Source organism: Bubalus bubalis, chromosome 2 (assembly GCF_019923935.1).
Source record: "Bubalus bubalis isolate 160015118507 breed Murrah chromosome 2, NDDB_SH_1, whole genome shotgun sequence".
Classification (NCBI taxonomy): domain Eukaryota; kingdom Metazoa; phylum Chordata; class Mammalia; order Artiodactyla; family Bovidae; genus Bubalus; species Bubalus bubalis.
The window spans coordinates 143679609-143699585 of NC_059158.1; the positions used below are offsets into that span (position 1 = coordinate 143679609).

A 19977-nucleotide genomic window follows, 5' to 3' on the forward strand; every position below is an offset into this window, starting at 1 on the left:
ATCCCAGGGACGGCAGAGCCTTGGTGGGCTGCCGTCTATGGGGTCGCACAAAAAAAAAAAAAAAAAAAATAAGGCTTAGATCACAGTCATTTATTTTTTGATTACATACAGAAAATTTGTTTCAAAGATTTAATATGTTCAAATTATATGCACTTGGTATTAAAATTTCCAGTGTCTTAAATTTGACTAAAACTAAATATATATATAAATGTGTATGAACATATTAATCACTGATAACTATTTTTCTTGTTTGGGGTAAGAATGGGAACTAAGTTAACCATGTCATTGCTTGAGTAAAAAACTCTGCTTTGCATTTCTCCTGATTATTACTGTGTAATATATCAAACAGGGAACTTAATTACTTAAAAAGGAATTCTTTTAAAAAAAGCAGAGACATTACTTTGCCAACAAAAAAAAAAAAAAAAAAAAAGGAATTCTTTTAAATTTCATTGAAATATATAGTCATTGAATTGTATATGCACATATATATCAAGTATTGCCTGATAAAGTTATATAGCAGCCAGAAAACTAGTTTTGAGAGTCTCAAGGTAAAGAAAGAAAACAGTCCAAAGTATCTTCATGAAGAGTGCTTCCCTGGTGGCTCAGCAGTAAAAGAATCCACCTGCCAGTGCAGGAGACACAGGAGATGCAGGTTCGATCCCTGGGTTGGGACGATCCCCTGGAGAAGGAAACGGCAACCCAATCCAGTATTTTTGCCTGGGTAGTCCCATGGACAGAGGAGCCTAGTGGGTTACAGTCCATGGGGTCACAAAAGAGTCAGACACGACTTAAATCACTCAACAACAATAAATCTTCATGAAGAAGGATGGCATTCTTATTTAATAGTTTCCAAACATTTAAGGTAAAACCAGGAAGCTCCGTTGTGTGTAAATGAAACAGATGGTATTATTCTTTAGGTGCCATAAATGTTATTTGTTCTCTAATCTTTTAAAATGTATGAGAAAATACAATAATATTAAGTACTAATTAATACTCAGTGCTATGGATTTTAAAGCTGGTAGGTTGATGTCATTTAAAAGTTTCTGTTGTTTGTTATTTAGTTGGTAAGTCATGCCCGACTCTTTGTGATCCCATAGACTGTAGCCATCCAGGCTTCTCTGTCCATGGGATTTCCCAGGCAAGAACCCTGGAGTGGGTTCCGGTTTCCTTCTCCAGGGGATCTTCCCAACACAGGGATCGAATCTGTGTCTCCTGTGTCTATTGCATCGGCAGGCAGATTCTTTACTCAACCACCTAGGAAGAGAGACTGATAATCTGGAGAAAAAAAGATTTACTGATGAAAGCATTGTTTATGATGAATTATATCAGTGCTATGCAGGAAGAATCTGAGGGGAACGTCAGAAGTGAATGGACATGTCTTCTAGATGTAAGAGAAGCAATTGTAAACTTCTCAGTTAAGCAAATTTGTTTATTTAGAACCCATACTTTAAGGCAATGTATTATTGTGCTTTACCTTAATTTTCTCATTTAGGAGTGATATACATCCAGAGAATTCCATAGTATCTTTATTTCAGCAGAAGAATTTGACACTTTTTCACCAGTTATGGGATCATGATGAAATATTTGATAAATGTGAGTCCTTTAAGGTACAATCACAACTGGCCCAATTCAAGGTATATTGATTGTGGCTCTGACCAACTAAGTGAGTCTTATAGAGCCAAGCCATTAGGCCCTCTTCTTGGCCTTGATTTATTCAACATTCTTATTAAAGGCAATAATGCACCCCAAAGTCTTGCTTATTAAATCTGTAGATGATGTGAATCAAGATTATTTCAATAGATGGTAATGAGGATTTAAATTTGGTGAAAAGTCAAGGCACAATTAATTGGAAATAAATATCAGGACCTGCAGTTTGATTTTTAAAAAATCAACTGCACTCAGCATGACTGGGCTAATATATTAAAAAATCTACAAAATTTTAAATGCTTACTTTGAATCAAATTGGTGATAAAATTACTTAAAAATGTTGTCTTGGGCTGTGTTAATAAAAGTGTTCTTTCTGATTTGGGGAGATAATAGACTTACTGTTCTCTTAGAAAAATAATCCATGCTCATTTTAGAAAAACTAAGAGGAGCAGGAGCAAACGCCCTACAATCCCACCAATTATATATGCACATGTGATGCATGTAGTTTTTATAGATTTTGTAGTTGTCTTTTTTACTGAAATGACCTTGGTGGCAACAGAAGTGTGTATCTATGTTCTTTGATCCTTAGATTTTGCTGAATATTAAAAGGCCTTCTCTCCATAGAGAGTCCCAGTTAGGCCTTCATAGCCAGAAGGGCAGTTTCATTGGCATCACCTGGGAACTTGTTAGAACCATAAATGGGGCAGGCCAACTGATTCAGACACTCTAGGGGTGCGGCCTAGCACTTCTGTGTTTCAACAAGCCCTGCAGGTGATTTGAATCCAAGGAGAAGTTTGAGAACGGACCTGAGTTTAACCCTTTGATTTTTCAGTTAAGGAAGCTAAAATCTGAAGAAACTGTCACAAATTAATTTGAGAAAGTACATACTGGAATCTTTCAGTGATTCCTAGGATGATGAGTCAGTCTTCTGGGGAGAACTGTTTATTGGGTTAATTACTAAGCAGTACTTGAAATAATGCCAGGTGGAAACAAGTAATGGGGGAGGGTGTTTAGTATTTAACTTAGCCTGGTGGACCTCTTACAGCTCAATAGTAGACTTTGATTCATTGAAATTAAGTCTAAAAGAAAAGTTTGCTTGATCTAATAATGTTAATCCCTGAAGCAAGTTTATGTGCCATCTAAGTAACTACTCCATTCCATCACTAAGGCTAATGAATATCTCTCGAGTGTGACCCTAGAGCTCTCATTTTAAAAAGTGCCTCACACTTAAGTTTGAGAACCACTAATACAGAAGACATCTTTAAGTGGTTAAGAATAAAACCAGTCAGACTGGAACATTTTCAGTATCCTTTAACTTGGGTTTCACAGAAAAAACTCAAAACAATTTGCTAATGTGTACATCAAAAAGCCAATAAAACAATGGGAAAGCATTAAAGTGATTTGAGACAGCAGTTTCCTCATTATCAGGGCAGGAAAAAAAAGGGGGGGAATCACTAGGCAGGCCAAGAGATCACAAATGCAAGACTAGAAATAATAGATCTTGCTCTAAACTGCAAAGGCAGTCAGCCTTGACTTTCCATGGTACAAATAAAGGTCATGGACTTTAGAATATATCAGCAGTTGTCAGAAATTTCAGTTTTAAAAAATTACATGTGTGGAGTAGTCAGATTTAGGGGGAAAAAAATACAATACAGAAGAGTAACTGCAAGACCAAAATGATCTAGCTTGAATTTTTATGGCATTTAATGTTTTCAAAGGTGCTTTCACATAAACTTTTATTTTATCCATGTAATAGCCCTGTGAGGAAGTAAAGTATTAGCAAAATCGTTTTTGAAACTTTAAATCCTTAATAGGTGAGGAAAAAAGTTGATAGACTCAGAGAAATGATAAAAAAAAGATTGTCACTGAAGAAGAGTAGCACAGAGCAAGTGGGAAAAGCTGAAGGCCAGAGGATGGGCAAAGGAGAAAAGAACCCCTAACCTGGCAGGGGAAACAGTGTTAATCGGAAAACAGGTGCAAAGAAGCTGGAGGGCAGGAAATTTGGGATTAGGAAACCGAAATTTATTTATCCAAAGAGGATGAATACGGTCAAAGATGAAGAGAAAAAAGTGGGGCGCACGCACTTAAAGCTACATGGGAGTTCAGTGGGGCTAATATTATCCCTCAGGCCCACTACCATAGGGTTGGGCCCCAGGTTGAGGATAACGCCGAGGAGAGTCCCTGAAGAAGCAGGCGGGAAGACCGCAGAGCCGGGTGGGCGTTCACGCAGGACTAACAAAGGCCGCGGGGTGCTCTGCCCCAGCCACGCATCCTGCGGGGGCCGAAGGGTTAACTGCGCGCTCGACTCCCGCGTGCATCCCGGCCCCCACTCCCGCGGTCGCTAGGAGACGCCGGATGTGGGGGAGGGGCGGGCGGCGCGACCAAGGGTGGGAACCTTTTTCGGGCTCCCGGGGGTGGAGGGAGAGGAGCGCGCGTGCGCGCGCCGGGCCGGCCGTCGCCGCGGTGACCGTCCTCCGAGTCCATCGGCTCGCGCCCCGCCCCCGTTCCCGCTGCCCCCTCCCCTGTCGCGCGCGCGCGGGGGGTGTTTCTCGCTCCTCCCGGGTTGCCGCCGCCGTCGCCTCGGCTCCTCCTCTCCTAGTCTTGGGTTTCCCTGGCGCTACTGCCGCCGCTGCCTCTGCGGTCTGTATGAGGAGGAGGATGTGAAGATGGCGGAGCTGCAGATGCTGCTGGAGGAGGAAATCCCGGGGGGCCGCCGGGCCCTCTTCGACAGTTACACGAATCTGGAACGGGTGGCCGATTACTGCGAGAACAACTACATCCAGGTGCGACGCATCTCCCGGCCTGGGCGTGTTGGGCCTCTGGCTGCTGAGCTGCGCGTGGGGGACCCCCGGCCCGGGGGCCGCGCGCCTGGGGGCGTAGGGCACACGGGGCCGAGGCCGCAGCAGGGACACAGTGCAGCTGAGTCCCAATGCAGGGGTAGAAGCAGGGTGGGAGCGGGAGAATGGGTGAGAATTCTCCGGTTGGAGGAAATTGTAGCTTTCAAGCATTTTTCAAAAGCCATGAATCAGTTCTCGGTGCGGGGTGTGTGTGCGTGTGTGTGTGTGTGTGTGTGTCCCCGCCTCCTCTCTTCTTCCCTCGGCCGCCTCCGCAATCGGTGCCCGTCAATTTTCGCGATGGCGGAGGAGGCGGAGAGTGGCATTTTCTATTTGACAGAATCCTACTCCCCCATATGGCAAGGGTTTGGGGTTTAATGGGTCGCTCTCACCCCCCAATCTCTGGAGGATTTTTGAGGCGCTGTATTGCTGCAAAGTAAAATGCCTGAGCTTTCTACTCATTTGAATGCATCAAAAGATCAGCGTGGTTTTTTTGGGCTTGTTTTTGGGTTCTAACTGAGGCTACAGTATAAGCAGCTGTCCCCCTTGTTGGAAGTTAATGCCAGTTTTCTTCTCTATGGAGAATGAGAAGCTGCATGATAATGGTCTGTTCCCTCCCGCTACCCACCTCCAAGCCCGTTAGAAATAGCTAATTTGCCTGCAGGGAAAATTTTTGTGATTATCTTTGAGAGAGAAATGGGAAATAATTCTCACGGTTTGAATTTTCATGTATGGTTGGTTTGGCATCGGGACTCAGTGGTAGCACTGTATGTATGTGTATGAAGGCGGGGGATATTGGGTGAGATGAAATTGAGCTGCTTCTGGAAGAAGCAAGATTATGTGGATTAAAAACAATTCTTTTTAAAAAATTATTTAAAGGATAGCTTAAGATGTACAGTTTGCAAAGTCAGCATCTTTTGTTTTCCTTTATAGCTTATTCTGAATCATAGGTTCTACCTCCATCTTTTCCCTTCCTATTTAAATTCTCTTGGGATATAGGTGGAAATGGAAGCAGTATGTTAAATTGTTCCTTCACTGTGGCCTTTTTTCCTTCTCCCACCTCCATCTCTCCAGGCATCTTTCCTAACATCAGCTATATTGGGAAGCATTCTCAAGTCTTGGTGTGAACCAAAGAAAAAAATGGGTGTTAAAATTTATAGGTTCATGAATTTTGTAAGGATCACATGGTTAATCAAGGATAGTATTGTAAGATATTACTTGATTAGACATATCCTGAGCACTGTATTTTCTTGTATGGAATATTTGTACTGGAGAATAAATCAGACATAATCCAAGGCTTTTCCCTCCAAAGAGGCAGTTGAAAGTATGGCCAGTAGGAAAAGATAGAGTGTGTCTTGGGTCAAAGGTACATACAGACAGTACACTTGTCCATATTCATGGGGTGCTTTGCTGATACTGAGTGTGGTAGGAGAGAGTAAAACGTTGAGATGCTCAGTTTTCACTAAATATATTTGAAAGTCTAAAATGGCCTGGCACTGTTAAGAGTTGATACGTACCTAGTGTCTACAGAATTTCATAGTATAGTTAGTGGGATGGCTGATCTGTAGCAGATGAGTACCATTTTGAGTGTCAGTTTATATTCTTAATGGGCTGCAGGTGGGAAGAAGGACTGGCGAAAACTACGCTATCCTCACTCTGAAAATTCAGTCTTTAGGAGAGGCAATTAAAAGGACTGAAGTAATCATTACAATCTCTTGTGCAAAATATGGGAAAGAGTTACAGGTCTCAGAAGAGAAACAGTGGAAAAGTGATTGGGTTGCAGTTATCACTACTAATTTTTTTTTTAAGTTCTCTTTGTTTGGAAGATAATTTTTATTGCAATTTGAAGATATAGTTCCTTTTAGGTTGCAGTAGTTACATAAAAGGTAAAAGTACCTGGATTGATCAAGCTGCGAGGGTAAAGGGATCAACAGTTGTCATCACTACATTTCTTCCGGTTCAAAAGAGAAGAATGTTGCCGCCATCATTTGTCTTAGCCGTGGGACTCAGAATTTAATGCGATGGTGTTTTAAAATTCAGAATGGAAGTGCTGATTAATAGAAATGGATTTGGATTTTAAAATGCCTTGTTTCTTCAATTTAGAACCTAGAACAGGTGGTATTAGGATGCAGTGGTTATATTATTGGCGTTCTCCCGACAGAAAACTCCTACGTGATTTGTTTGTAGTAAAGTTGATAAATAGAACATGGTGATAGTGGATTTGTGCTGACTCAGCTGCACATTTGGCTGGCTCTTCTTGTAACCATCGAACCGACCAGCAGGGGTTCTGATGCAGCCTCTGTGACCCTGCAATGGATGCAGGTCAATTAGTGATCCGATGGTCAGTTTAGGCTTATTACAGCAGCATGTCCTAACCACTAGCTCAAGTTAACTCACCTGACACTCATTTTATTTTGTGCAAGGACAGTTTTTGCCTGTAAAGCAGGAAAAAGACATTTATCGGTAGGTAACGTGATAAGGTTCTTTGCTCAGTGTCCTTAAATGCCTGGTTTTATGCATGGGAATATAAAAATAAGAATATTCTAAATGTGGATTACATTTAGTGTAAAAATTGAGGAAAGGAAGAAAAATGGTGGTGTCCTTCTGAAAAGGCATACTGTTTAAATTGTTCCTATCATATGAAAATGTCCTTTAGAAATGTTATCTTTTGGCATTAAGAGTGATCAAATAGTGCCTGTATTAACACACACAAAATCTACCGAAGGGTTTAGGTGGTAGTTTTCAAGGTTACCAGCCTAGTTTACATTATAAATTTAAAAATCATCTTTAGTATAAAAAAAAAATTAGATGATTTTGTTTTATTTCAACCTCTAGTAAAAAGTGATTGTCAAAATATTCCTCTTTTCCTGATTGACTATTTCTTTCCTGTAAAAAAGGACTTTAGTTACTGTTTAATTTTTTGGAGATATAGAACACTTGTGTTTTTTTTCTTCATTTATAAACATTGATTCCTAATCTAGTAAGTGTTCAGAAACTTTTAAAATGTTTTGATTAACTTGGATCTACATGTTTATAAATGAAGAACATTATAATAATATGGATTGCTTTAATGTTTTGATAGATGAAATAAGATTACATTTTTACTCTGCTAAGTCTGGAAAACCAACTTGTTCATTTTTATATTTTTCCTTTTGTTAGATAAAAAAAAAGTTACTGCTTTTTGTGAGTCATAATTCACATAGATACATAGTAAAATCCCATTGTCCTTTTTGGATTAAGCACAAAGTCATCCAATAAAATAGCTTTGCTCAGAAGAATAGAAACTGAGAATTTACTTTATGTTTTATCTGAAATATTTCTTTGTTTTGAATAACAGGAAAGATGTCATTCATTTTCCTCTGTCAACAAGGATACTCAGAATTCATTAAAAATTGCAGGGAAGGTTTATAAGGGGATAATAGAATCATAGCTTTCTAGTCAGTTTCATTAAAAAGTAGTTACTGAAATAATACAAATATTTAAAATTCTTAATAAAAACCATGCTCATTGTTGAAAACTTACTCAGTTCAGTTTCTCAGTTGTGTCCAGCTCTTTGCGACCCCATGGACTGCAGCACGCCAGGCCTCCCTGTCCATCACCAACTCCCGGAGTTCACTCAGACTCATGTTCATTGAATTGGTGATGCCATCCAACCATCTCATCTGTCGTCCCTTTCTCCTCCCTCCTTCAGTTTTTCCCATCATCAGGGTCTTTTCCATTGAGTTCTTCGCATCAGGTGGCCAAAGTATTGGAGTTTCAGCTTTAGCATCAGTCTTTCTAATGAATATTCAGGACTGATTTCCTTTAGGATGGACTGGTTGGATCTCCTTGCAGTCCAAGGGACTCTCAAGAGTCTTCTCCAACACTGTAGTTCAAAAGCATCAATTCTATGGCGCTCAACTTTCTTTATAGTCCAACTCTTACATCCATATAAGACTACTGGAAAAACCATAGCTTTGACTAGATGGACTTTTGTTGGCAAAGTAATGTGTTTTAAGAAGGAAGAAATGTAAAATTGCCTAATCATTTTGAATATATAGCTAGGATTTATAATTTTAAATCTTTTTATACACATGTGTATCATATTTTTAAAATATTAGGTTCATGTTCTTTATTACCTTTATGCTGTTGGCTGCTGCTAAGTCGCTTCTGTCGTGTCCGACCCTGTGCGACCCCATAGACGGCAGCCCACCAGGCTCCCCCGTCCCTGGGATTCTCCAGGCAAGAACACTGGAGTGGATTGCCGTTTCCTTCTCCAATGCATCAAAGTTAAAAGTGAAAGTGAAGTCACTCAGTTGTGACTCTTTGCGACCCCATGGACTGCAGCCTATACCTTGATATATTTTTTAACTTTTTATTTTATATTGGGGTATAGCAGTGTTGTGATAGTTTCAGGTGGACAGTGAAGGGACTCAGTCATACATGCATCCATTCTCCCCTAAACTCTCCTCTCATCCAGGTTGCCACATAACATTGAGCAGAGTTTCATGGGCTATACAGTAGGTCCTTGTTGGTTATCCTTTTTAAATATAGCAGCATGTACATGTCCATCCCAAACTCCCTAACTATGCTTTTTCCCCCAATCTTCTGTCACCAACCAAAGTTTGTTTTCTTAAGTCTGAGTTTCTGTTTTTTAAGTTCGTTTGTATAGTTTCTTTTTAGATTCCACATACCAGGGTTGTCATACGATATTTCCCCTTCTCTGTCTGACTTACTTCACTTAGTATGACGACCTCTAGGTCCATCCATGTTGCTCCAAATGGCGTTATTTCATTCTTTTTTAATGGCTGAGTAATACTGCATTGTATGTATTTACCACATCTTTTTTATCCATCCCTCTGTTGGTAGACATTTAGGTTGCTTCCATGTCTTGGCTACTGTAAACAGTGTTGCAGTGAATATTAGGGTGTGTTATACCTTGCTTTGAAAAGAAACTTTTAATGGTGCTAGTCATGACTTTGTCTTTTATGAATGATCATAGAGTATACAGAAAGGAGGTTTGTATTTATGTGTTTAACTTCTGTTTGTTCTCACAAATAGAGAAATCTTAAAAGTGCCTAGAATGAGAGAGGAGACAGTAGAAATTTGAGGACTGGTGTTTACATCCTTTCCTTGACTTGTGTTTTTCACCTCCACAGAGAGGGGTGACCCATGTAGGTGAACATCAGGCTGAATTAGGGAGATCGAATTTCCCTAGATTGAGGTGCGTAATGTATAGTGTGTGATAGATTTGCTTCATTCAGGGTCTTCTTTCGTCTTCCAGAGAATCTGTTGTTGAGTTGCTAAGTTGTGTCCGATACTTTTGCAACCCATGAGCTGTAGCCTACCACGCTCCTCTGCTCGTGGGATTTCCCAGTCAAGAATGCTGGAATGGGTTGCCATTTCCTTCTTCAGGGGATCTTCCCAACCCAGGGATTACTCGTGTCTCTTGCATCAGCAGGTGGCGGGTTCTACCACTGAGCCATCTGAGAAGCCCTCTCCCACAGAATAGTTTATAACCAAATAGACTTACTTATGTGTAGAATATATAGAGGAGATATTTTTGATGGTGAGATCCTTTGGATTGTTACTTACGTTTTAAAATGTAAAGAGTTTTAATAACATGCAGTGGCGATGCGTATAAATGTAATATTTTGTGGATAAAGAGAAGTAGATTGAAAATTATATTTAGATTATTTGCAGACTTTTAATAGCTTATAAAGTGAAAGTCGCTCAGTCATGTCTGACTCTTTGCGACCCCATGGACTATTCAGTCCATGGAATTCTCCAGGCCAGAATACTGGAGTGGGTACCCGTTCCCTTCTGCAGGGGATTTTTCCAACCCAGGGATTTAACCCAGTTCTCCCGCATTGCAGGCGGATTCTTTACCAGCTGAGCCACTAGGGAAACCCCTCTAATAGCTTTTGATTGAATATTTATGAGAATTGTTAATAGACTCGCTTAATGAAGTAGCAAATGGAATGACACCTACTTTGAATTTTTCATTTATTTTGCGTTCCTTGTCCAGGTATAAAGCTTCCAGAGGATAGATTTATATCTTAAAAGTTTTTTTAATATCCTTTCATTAGCCATAGGATGTTGGAGACACTAATTAACAGTCACTGAATGTCAGAAATACGTATACTGCAATATACTAGAGATTGCACTGAATAATTTTATAGATTGGATGTAAATTACCTCTAAACTTGCAAGTTTTTCCCTATTAGATACTGTAAGCAGCATTTATATTCTCCTGGCATTACTATACTGTCATTACCTTGTAGGGAATAGAGTTTTACTTTTTATTCATATACAAATAACATTCTTAAATGTAGAAATTTTGCACTACAAAGCAGCTTGATCTTGAATCATTTACAATACATATTTTTCAATTTGATTTTGGTTTATTGAAGTGTAATACACATTGAATACAATTCACCTGTTTTAGGTAAAAAGGCTGTCAATTTTGACAAACTTATATAACCACGATGATATAAATTTTTTTCTCGTTTTAGCCAGTGATGATGATAGTGATAAACATTTGCAAATGGTTTTTGGTGGGACATATGTCTTTATCTCACTTGGGTGAATTTAAGGAATTGGCCCCATGATGGCCCCCTGATGGCCTAGCGCGTATCCACATGGGTCACAATGGTAGGTTTGAAGTGCAGGTGACCTGACTCTTGCCAGAGCACCTGGTGTACTTGTGAAGCTTGGGAGGAGCTCCTAGTAGGCTTCTTTCTCTCATTCTGTGTCTCCCACATGATACAGTTTCTCCTCAACTCCTGGTTCTGATGAGATGAGGCTTTCTGTTGCATCCTTTTAGGGCACAGCCGTGGCTATGAAACTTCATGCTGTAGTATGGCATTGATTCCTCCCTCACCACAGGGTTACAGCATCCATGTTGTAATCATATGGCCCCTTGTGTTTTGGTGTGGCTCTGCGCAAGGACCTCAACTTTTGCTACTTATTCTTTACTCTTAATGTAAGTACACAGCTTTCTGAATCTGATAAGAGCTTGTCAGGGCTGGAGCAGGTCAAGTCTTCCCTTGCCTTTGCTTGACAGCAAATATTTATAATACTGGTTTTATAGGGTTATATGGCAAACAGATGTTTTACTTTATTTAAAGTGCCGAACTCTTTTCCAAAATGATGGTACTATTTTGCATTCTTGCCAGCAAAGTATCAGTCGCTCTTCTTCCTTGTCAGCACTTGATTTTGTCAGGTTTTAAAATTTTACTATTTTTTTTTAATTTTAATTTTATTTTGTTTTTAAACTTTACATAATTGTATTAGTTTTGCCAAATATCAAAATGAATCTGATACGTGTTAGTGTTGTCACATTTGTTTCATTTTGCATTTTCTCAATGACTAATGATGTCAAGCGTTTTTTCCTGTGGTTATTTACCATGTTTCTATCATCTTTGGTGAGGTGTGTGTCCAGATCTTTTATCTGTTTAAAATTTTTTTTAATTGCTTTGAGAATTTTTCAATGTATTCTATGTACACTTACTAGATATGTATTTTGCAAATAATTTCTCCTAGTATGTGTCTTCTCTTTGCATTTTAAGTGTCTTTAACAGAGCATAAGTTTTATATATTTGAAGCTGATGTATCAGCTTCTTTTTTGGTTAATACTTTTGCCTAATCTAAAATCACAAAGATTTCTCCTGTTTCTCTCTAGACATTTTGTAGTTTCTGATCTTACAGTTAAGTATATAATCTACTTAAAATTAATTTATCTACGGAAGTGAAGTATGTCGAGGTTTGGTTTTTGTAAATTGTTATCTAATTGCTTAGGAACCATTTGAGGAAAAAATTCTTTTCTCCATTCTATTCCCTTGGCATCTTGTTGAAATCAGTAGACCATATGTGTCCGGGTATATTTTAAACTCCATTTTGTTCCTTTAATACATACATATCAGTATATATACTTTGTCTGTATCATATTGTAGCTTTGTAGTAAGTCTTGAAATCAGGTGGTATGAATCTTATAGTTTGTTCTTTATCAGATTTGTTTTTGTTTTTCTAGGTTCTTTGGTTTCTCAGTATATGTTTTAGAAACAGCTTGTTAATTTCTGCAAACCTGCTGGGATTTTAATGGAATTGCACTGAATCTGTAGATATTTTGGGGCAATTTATACTTTTGACAGTACTGAGTCCTCCAATCTGTGGACTTGGTATGTCTATTTAAGTATTCTTTGATTTAGCTAGTCATTTTAGTGATTAGAATACTGATTTTGCACATTATCTTCCATATCCCTAATTATTTAATGATTTTTATACTGTAATAAATAGTTATGTTTTATAAAATCTTGGTTTGCAGTTGTTCATTACTAGTGTATAGAAATAGGACTGACTTGTATATTGCCCTTTTATTCTGTGACCTTGCTAAATTTACGTGTTAAACATAGAAGCTTTTTCTTTTTTTTTGAAGATTCTTTAGAATTTTTTAAATGTAGGTAATCATGTCACCAGCAAATGAAGCTAGTTTTATTTCTTCCTTTCCAGTCTTTGTTTTATTTATATTTCTTGCCTTATGGCACTGGCTGGGACCTCCAATATGATCTTGAATAGGCGTGGTTGAGAGCTCATATCCTTCACTTGTTCTCAGTCTTAGAGGGAAAGTGGCCAGTCTTTCACCGTTAACTATGTTACTAGCTGTAAGTTTTTGTGCATGTCCTTTATCAGGTGCAGGAAGTTCTCTTATTCTTAGTTTGCTCAGAATATCTTTTAAAATCAGGATTGATTTCATATTATGTTATATGCTTTTTTCCTGCATCTTTTGAGATGCTCATTATATTTTCAGTCTTAATAAGGTAAATGACGTTGTTTGATTGTACAATGGGTTTTGTAAAAATCTGCACTTAAAGGAAGTTTGATTAGTGAGGTGATGTGCATTCTGAGTTATATAACTTTGTTTTGCAAGAAATGGGTTTAAACTAATGTCTAGGAATTTGCTATAATCGTTAAGCTTGGTCAAACAGGTATATATTGTGTATAACTGCTGCTATGCTATGTGCTTTATTTGTATATGCAAAAGGACTTTATAAAGGCTGAATGCATTGTTATTTTAAAAACCTTCAATTTCTTTTCATATTGAGAACATTAAAATAGCTACAAAACCCTGAAAATATGATGTAGGTTATTTTAAATTATAATTTTGCCAATTAAATAGTGGTGTACATAGTAAAGATAATTTTAGTGGCCGTGTGACTGAGAAATTAACCTTTCTGTCTCAGTTGTTAATCTGTAAGGTGTTAGAATTATAGCAGCTATTTCATAGGGTATTTGTAAAGATTCAGTAAGATAATACAGCTAAAACAGTACATGTCTAATAAAATTTAAGACTGTCGATTTTTAAGATGCTCTATATTATGTGCCACTAACTTAATGAACATTGCCACTTAAACACTTAAAATACTGCTACTTAACCCTCAGGATGCGTTTCAGTTTTGGTAATGTTAAAATATGAAAAACTATTCATACTACAATCAGTGAAACATGGTTTATCATTGATGTATATTGAAGACTTATATGATGTATTTTTGTCGTTTTTTTTTTACACAGCTCTTTTGGGAGCATGTCTTATAATGGTTACTTTTTTTCTTTTTTTTTAAGATTTTTGATAGGATGAGATGCAAGATTTCTTCCATGCTAATTTCATTTGTCTTATTGTGCTGCAACTGTATTATGGTTGAATTTTTCTAGTTAAGCAGAATTTCATGGCTTTTACAACTAAACTACATTATGTAAAGTTATATTTCACATTCATAGATGCATAAGTAGTTCATTTTAATTTTCTGGAAATTGTGACAAACTATGAATGCTCATGGATGTCCTGGGTTAAAGTACTTTGTCTCCAAACTTAATTGCTTTAGAGTGATACTTCTTGACTTTTTACACCTCATGCCCTCTTCTGATAAATACGAAAATCAGCCAGGCACCTTCTCTTACCCAGTTTATGGTTATATGTTGACTTAGAACATAACCACCATAACTTTCAGCATTTCTAGCAGTTCGCCAAGATGAAGGAATTTACATGTGTTAGGCCTTCTAGAGTAAATATCTATCAAGGTAACAAATTCTGCAAAGTTCAGAGGTTTAGAGCTGAGTCTTCAGATTCCATATGACAAAATACTATGATTTAGTTTAAGACCACTGTCACTCTTGGGCTTCCCTGATGGCTCAGACGGTAAAGAAACTGCCCAGGCCAGAATACTGGAGTGGGTAGCCTTTCCCTTCTCCAGGGGATCTTCCCAATCCAGGAATCGAACCCAGGTCTCCCGCATCGCAGGGAGATTCTTTACCAGCTGAGCCACAAAGGAAGGCCGCAATGCAGGAGACTGGGATTAAATCCCTGGGTTGGGAAGATTCCCTGGAGAAGGAACTGGCAACACACTCCAGTATTCTTGCCTGGAGAACCCCGTGAACAGAGGAGCCTGGCGGGCTACAGTTCGTGGGGTCACAAAGAGTTGGACATGACTGAGCAACTAATACACGCACACACACACATAGTTGCTCTTATTTTGAAGTAGATGGATGAAGAAATTTATTTTAAATGCTAAGGTGTTTAACTTGACACTATACCTTTTGAGTGTACAACCTTATATGGTTTAAAAAGGTATTATTTTCAAAGTCAGATGAAAATTTGTTATACAAAAATTCTGATACATGTAGTTTTTGATTTCTAAATACTTAAACTGTTGCATCTGCATTAATTTCCTATTGCTGCTATAACAAATTATCAAAAATTTAGCATCTTAAAGTACCATGAACTTATTATTTAATAGCTCTGGAGGTCAGAAGTCTGAAATGGGTCACAAGAGCTGTGTTTCATTCTGGAAGCTGTAGGGAGGAGTCCGTTTCCTTACCTTTTCCAGCTTTACGAGGCTGCCCACATTCTTTAGCCCGTGGCCCTCTTTCAGTTCCCTGGGTAGCAATGGCATCGCTCAGACCCTGCTTCCATTTTCACATCTCTTACTGTCCCCCTGCTTCCATCATCACTTCCCCTTCTCTTTCTCTTGCTTCTTTTGCCCTGTTGCCTTCTCTGATCCTGATCCTCTCTCCCTCTTATAAAGTCCTTGTGATTACATTGGATCCAGTCACATAACCTTCCGGAGAAGGCAGTGGCACCCCACTGCAGTACTTTTGCCTGGAGAATCCCATGGACGGAGGAGCCTGGTAGGCTGCAGTCCATGAGGTCGCTTAAGAGTCGGACACAACTGAGCGACTTCACTTTCACTTTTCACTTTCATGCATTGGAGAAGGAAATGGCAACCCACTCCAGTGTTCTTGCCTGGAGAATCCCAGGGACGGCAGAGCCTGGTGGGCTTCTGTCTTTGGGGTCGCACAGAGTCGGACACGACTGAAGCGACTTAGGAGCAGCAGCATAACCTTCCCATCTCAGGATCTTAACTTTTCATTTGCCAAGTCCCTTTTGCCACGTCAGGTAACATATTCACAGATTCCAGGGATTAGGATGTGATCGTCTGTGAAAGGGCCGCTATTCAGCCTACCACAGTATCTGAACGTAGCTTCTCCTGTAGCCGTTCCTCTACCAGTAAAGGACAGCTCTGACTTCTTAATACTGAAACCAGAGACCTTAGTATCACCATTGACTTCTCTTTTGCAACTACAAGTAGCTCTGTCTTCATCTTCCTGGATCTGACTACTCTTCACTACCTCTCCTGATACCATCCTGGTCCCGGTTACCATTATCCCTTACTTAGATTATAGCAGTAGCCTTTCAGCTAGTCTTGGAATAGCAGCCAGAATGAGCTTTTACAAATCTAAATCAAACGATATCACTGTTCTGTTAAAAACTTGGGAACTTCTCAGTGAAAGAACCAGAATCTTTAAAATTGCACGCAGGGTACAGATGATCTAGTTTCTGGTCTTGAATTGTCTGCCTTTCCTTTGCTCATTCTGCTCCAGCCACTTTGACTGGTGTCCCTTTTTTTCTTTTTCTTTTTTTTTAATATTTCTTTGACTCTGCTGAATCTTAGTTGCAGTACACAGGATCTTTGGTTGCTGCATGTGGGATCTAGTTCCCTAACCAGGGACCAGACTTGCACTGGGAGCACGGGAGTGTTAGCCCCTGGACCACTAGGGAAGTTCCTTGGCCTTTTTTTCTTGAACATACCAGGCCTACTTCTTCCTGAGGACCTTTTTAGTCTGCATTTACTGTGACTGAATCTTTTACCTCCTTTAGGCTTTTGCTCAAATGTCTTCTTGATTCCTTCCTGATCTGTGTAAAATTGTAACATATTCCCTGCCCTTTGTTCACACTCCTCTTTGCTTGTACTTTTCTTTCCATATTTATTTTTCTTCATATTACTTATAATTTAACAAACAGTATATTTATTTATATCTCCCTCTTTCCTGATAGCTCAGTTGGTAAAGACTCTGCCTGCAATGCAGGGGACCCCAGTTCGATTCCTGGGTTGGGAAGATCTCTTGGAGAAGAGATAGGCTACCCACTCCAGTATTCTGGCCTAGAGAATTCCATGGACTGTATAGTCCATGGGGTCACAAAGGGTTGGACACGACTGAATGACTTTGACTTTCTGGCCTGTGAGTGATACAGTAAGGCGGGGAGTTTTGCCTCTTTCACTGCCAGCGTATGGAACAGTGCCATATAGGCATTCAATAAATATTAAGTGAATAAATCAGGTGTCTTCTGGTAAGCAGTATAAAATATATTTGAGAGAAGTGAAATAAATTACTCTTCTAAAGTTGAAGAGGTTGTAGATTTATGTACATATAAGTGAAATTGGAGCATACTTCTCATTTGTCCGGCATACTTAATGTGGCTACGACTGACAGAATTGACAGTGCTCTTTCAAACAGGCTTCCCTGGCAGCACAGGTGTTAAAGAATCCACCTGCAATGCAGGGTTTGATCCCTGGGTCTGGAAGATTTCCTGGAGAAGGGAGTGGCAATCCACTCCAAGTATTCTTGCCTGGAGAATCCCATGGACAGAGAAGCCTGGCAGGCTACAGTCCATGGTGTCGCAAAGAATTGGACAGAACCGAGCAGCTAACCACACATGCACACATTTCAAATGCTGCTGGTGCTATAGAGTTAATTCAGTTAAATTCCTTTTACTTTGTTGTTGTTCAGTCGCTCAATCATGTCTGTCCCTTTGCAACTCCATGGACTGTAGCACGTCAGGCTTCCCTGTCCTTTGCAATCACCCAGAGTTTGCCCAGACTCATGTCTGTTGAGTCAGTGAGGCCATCCAACCACCTCATCCTCTGTCGTCCCCTTCTCCTCCTGCCTTCAGTCTTTGCCAGCATCAGGATCTTTTCCAATGAGTCAGTTCTTCGCATCAGGTGACCAATGTATTGGAGCTTCAATGTCAGTCCTTCCAATGGTTATTAAGGGTTGACTTCCTTTAGGATTGACTGGTTTGATCGCCTTACTGTCCAAGGGGCTCTCAAATCTTCTCCAACACTACAGTTTGAAAGATCAGTTCTTTGATGCTCAGCCTTCTTTATGGTCTAGCTCTCACATCCATACATGACTACTGAAAAAACCATAGCTTTGACTAGACCTTTGTTGGCAAAGTGGTGTCACTGCTTTTTAATACGCCTACTAGGTTTGTCATAGCTTTCCTTCCAAGGAGCAAGCGTCTTTTAATTTCATGGCTGCAGTCACCATCCGCAGTGATTTTGGAGCCCAAGAAAATAAACTCTGTCACTGTTTCCTTTGTTTCCCCATCTGTTAGCCATGAAATTTTGGGCCCGGATGCCATGATCTTCATTTTTGAATGTTGAGTTTTAAGCCAGCTTTTTCATTGTCTTCTTTCACCTTCCTCAAAAGGCTCCTTAATTCCTTTTTATTTTCTGCCATGAGGGTGGTGTTATCTGCATGCCGCTGCTGCTAAGTTGCTTCAGTCGTGTCCAACTCTGTGACCCCATAGACGGCAGCCCACCAGGTTCCTCCGTCCCTGGGATTCTCCAGGCAAGAGCACTGGAGAGGGTTGCCATTTCCTTCTCCAATGCATGAAAGTGAAAAGTGAAAGTGAAGTTGCTCAGTCGTGTTCAACTCTTAACGACCCCATGAACTGCAGCCTACCAGGCTCCTCCGCCCATGGGATTTTCCAGGCAACAGTACTGGAGTGGGTTGCCATTGTTATCTGCATATCTGAGGTTGTTGATGTTTCTCCCAGCAACGTTGATTCCAGCTTGTGCTTCATCCAACCTGGCTTTTTGCATGATGTACTCTGTAAGTAAGTTAAATAAGCAGGGTGTCAATATACAGCCTTCACATACTCCTTTCCCAGTTTTGACCCAGTTCATTGTTCCATATCTCGTTCTAACTGTTGGTTCTTGACCTGCATACAGGTTTCTCAGGAGGCAGGTCAGGTGGTCTGGTATTACCATCTCTTTTAAGAATTTTTTCCACAGTTTGCTGTGAGCCACACAGTCAAAGACTTGAACATAGACAAAGAAGCAAAAGTAAATGCTCTTCTGAAATTTCTTTGCTTTTTCTGTGATCCAACAGATGTTGGCAATTTGATCTCTGGTTTCTCTGCGTTTTCTCAATCCAGCTTATACATCTGGAAGTTTACAGTTCATGTACTGCTGGAGCCTGGCTTGGAGAACTTTGAGCATTACTTTGCTAGCGTGTGAAACAACTGCAGTTGTGCGGTTGTTTGAAGGCTCTTTGTCACTGTCCTCCTTTTGATTGGAATGAAAACTAACCTCTTCCAGTCCTGTGGCCACTGCTGAGTTTTCCAAATTTATTGTCACATTGAGTGCATCACTTGAACATCATCATCTGTTTGTTGTTTCCCTCTATTTCTTTGCATTGATCACTGAGGAAGGCTTTCTTATCTCTCCTTGCAGTTCCTTGGAACCCTGCATTCAGATGGATATACCTTTCCTTTGCTCCTTTGCCTTTAGCTTCTCTTCTTTTCTCAGATATTTGTAAGACTTCCTCAGACAACCATCTTGCCTTTTTATATTTCTTTTTCTTGGGGATGGTTTAGATCACCACCTCCTGTACAATGTTAGGAACCTTTGTCCATAGTTCTTCAGACACTCAATCAGATCTAATCCCTTGAATCTGTCACTTCCATTGTATAATTGTAGGGGATTTGGTTTAGGTCACACCTGAATGGCCTAGTGGTTTTCCCTACTTTCTTCAGTTTAAGTCTTTCACTTAGCGCCGGGCTTACTCTATAGAGGATGCTCATCAGATGTCTGAACTGATCTATGTCTTCTTGGGAACTAAGCAGCAGAGATATTCCTGTTTTTAAAAATCAGATAAGTAAACTCAGGGTTACCTCTGACTCTGCTGAAGTAAAATTTGGCAAGGAGAGCAAGCATATTTAATATTTTGTCTGTGTCCCTTGTGCTTTGTTGATTAAGATGTTTGAGCTTAAGACTCACACCACTTCACATTTTCATTATATATATTTTTTATTTGAAAAATATTTATTGAGCATTTATCCATGCTAGGAAATCAGTGATAAGTAAGTAATGGAGCTGAGTCTTAATTCTGTTAC

General features: G+C 39.5%; 1 protein-coding gene across 35 annotated transcripts in view; it reads left to right on the forward strand.

Moving 5' to 3' along the window:
* Positions 1 to 2912: 2912 nt before the first annotated feature.
* ABI2 (abl interactor 2) overlaps positions 2913 to 19977 on the forward strand; it is a 110758-nt gene continuing 93693 nt past the window's right edge. For 2 of the 35 annotated variants that reach the window (XM_045164530.1, XM_045164486.1), the window contains exon 1: positions 2946 to 4430. In XM_045164530.1, the coding sequence (XP_045020465.1) occupies positions 4314 to 4430 (117 nt within the window). In that variant the 5' untranslated portion in view covers positions 2946 to 4313. Of the gene's footprint in view, positions 4431 to 19977 lie in introns of all 35 variants that reach the window. The other 33 variants (XM_045164516.1, XM_045164532.1, XM_045164494.1 and 30 more) reach the window with 30 other exon arrangements.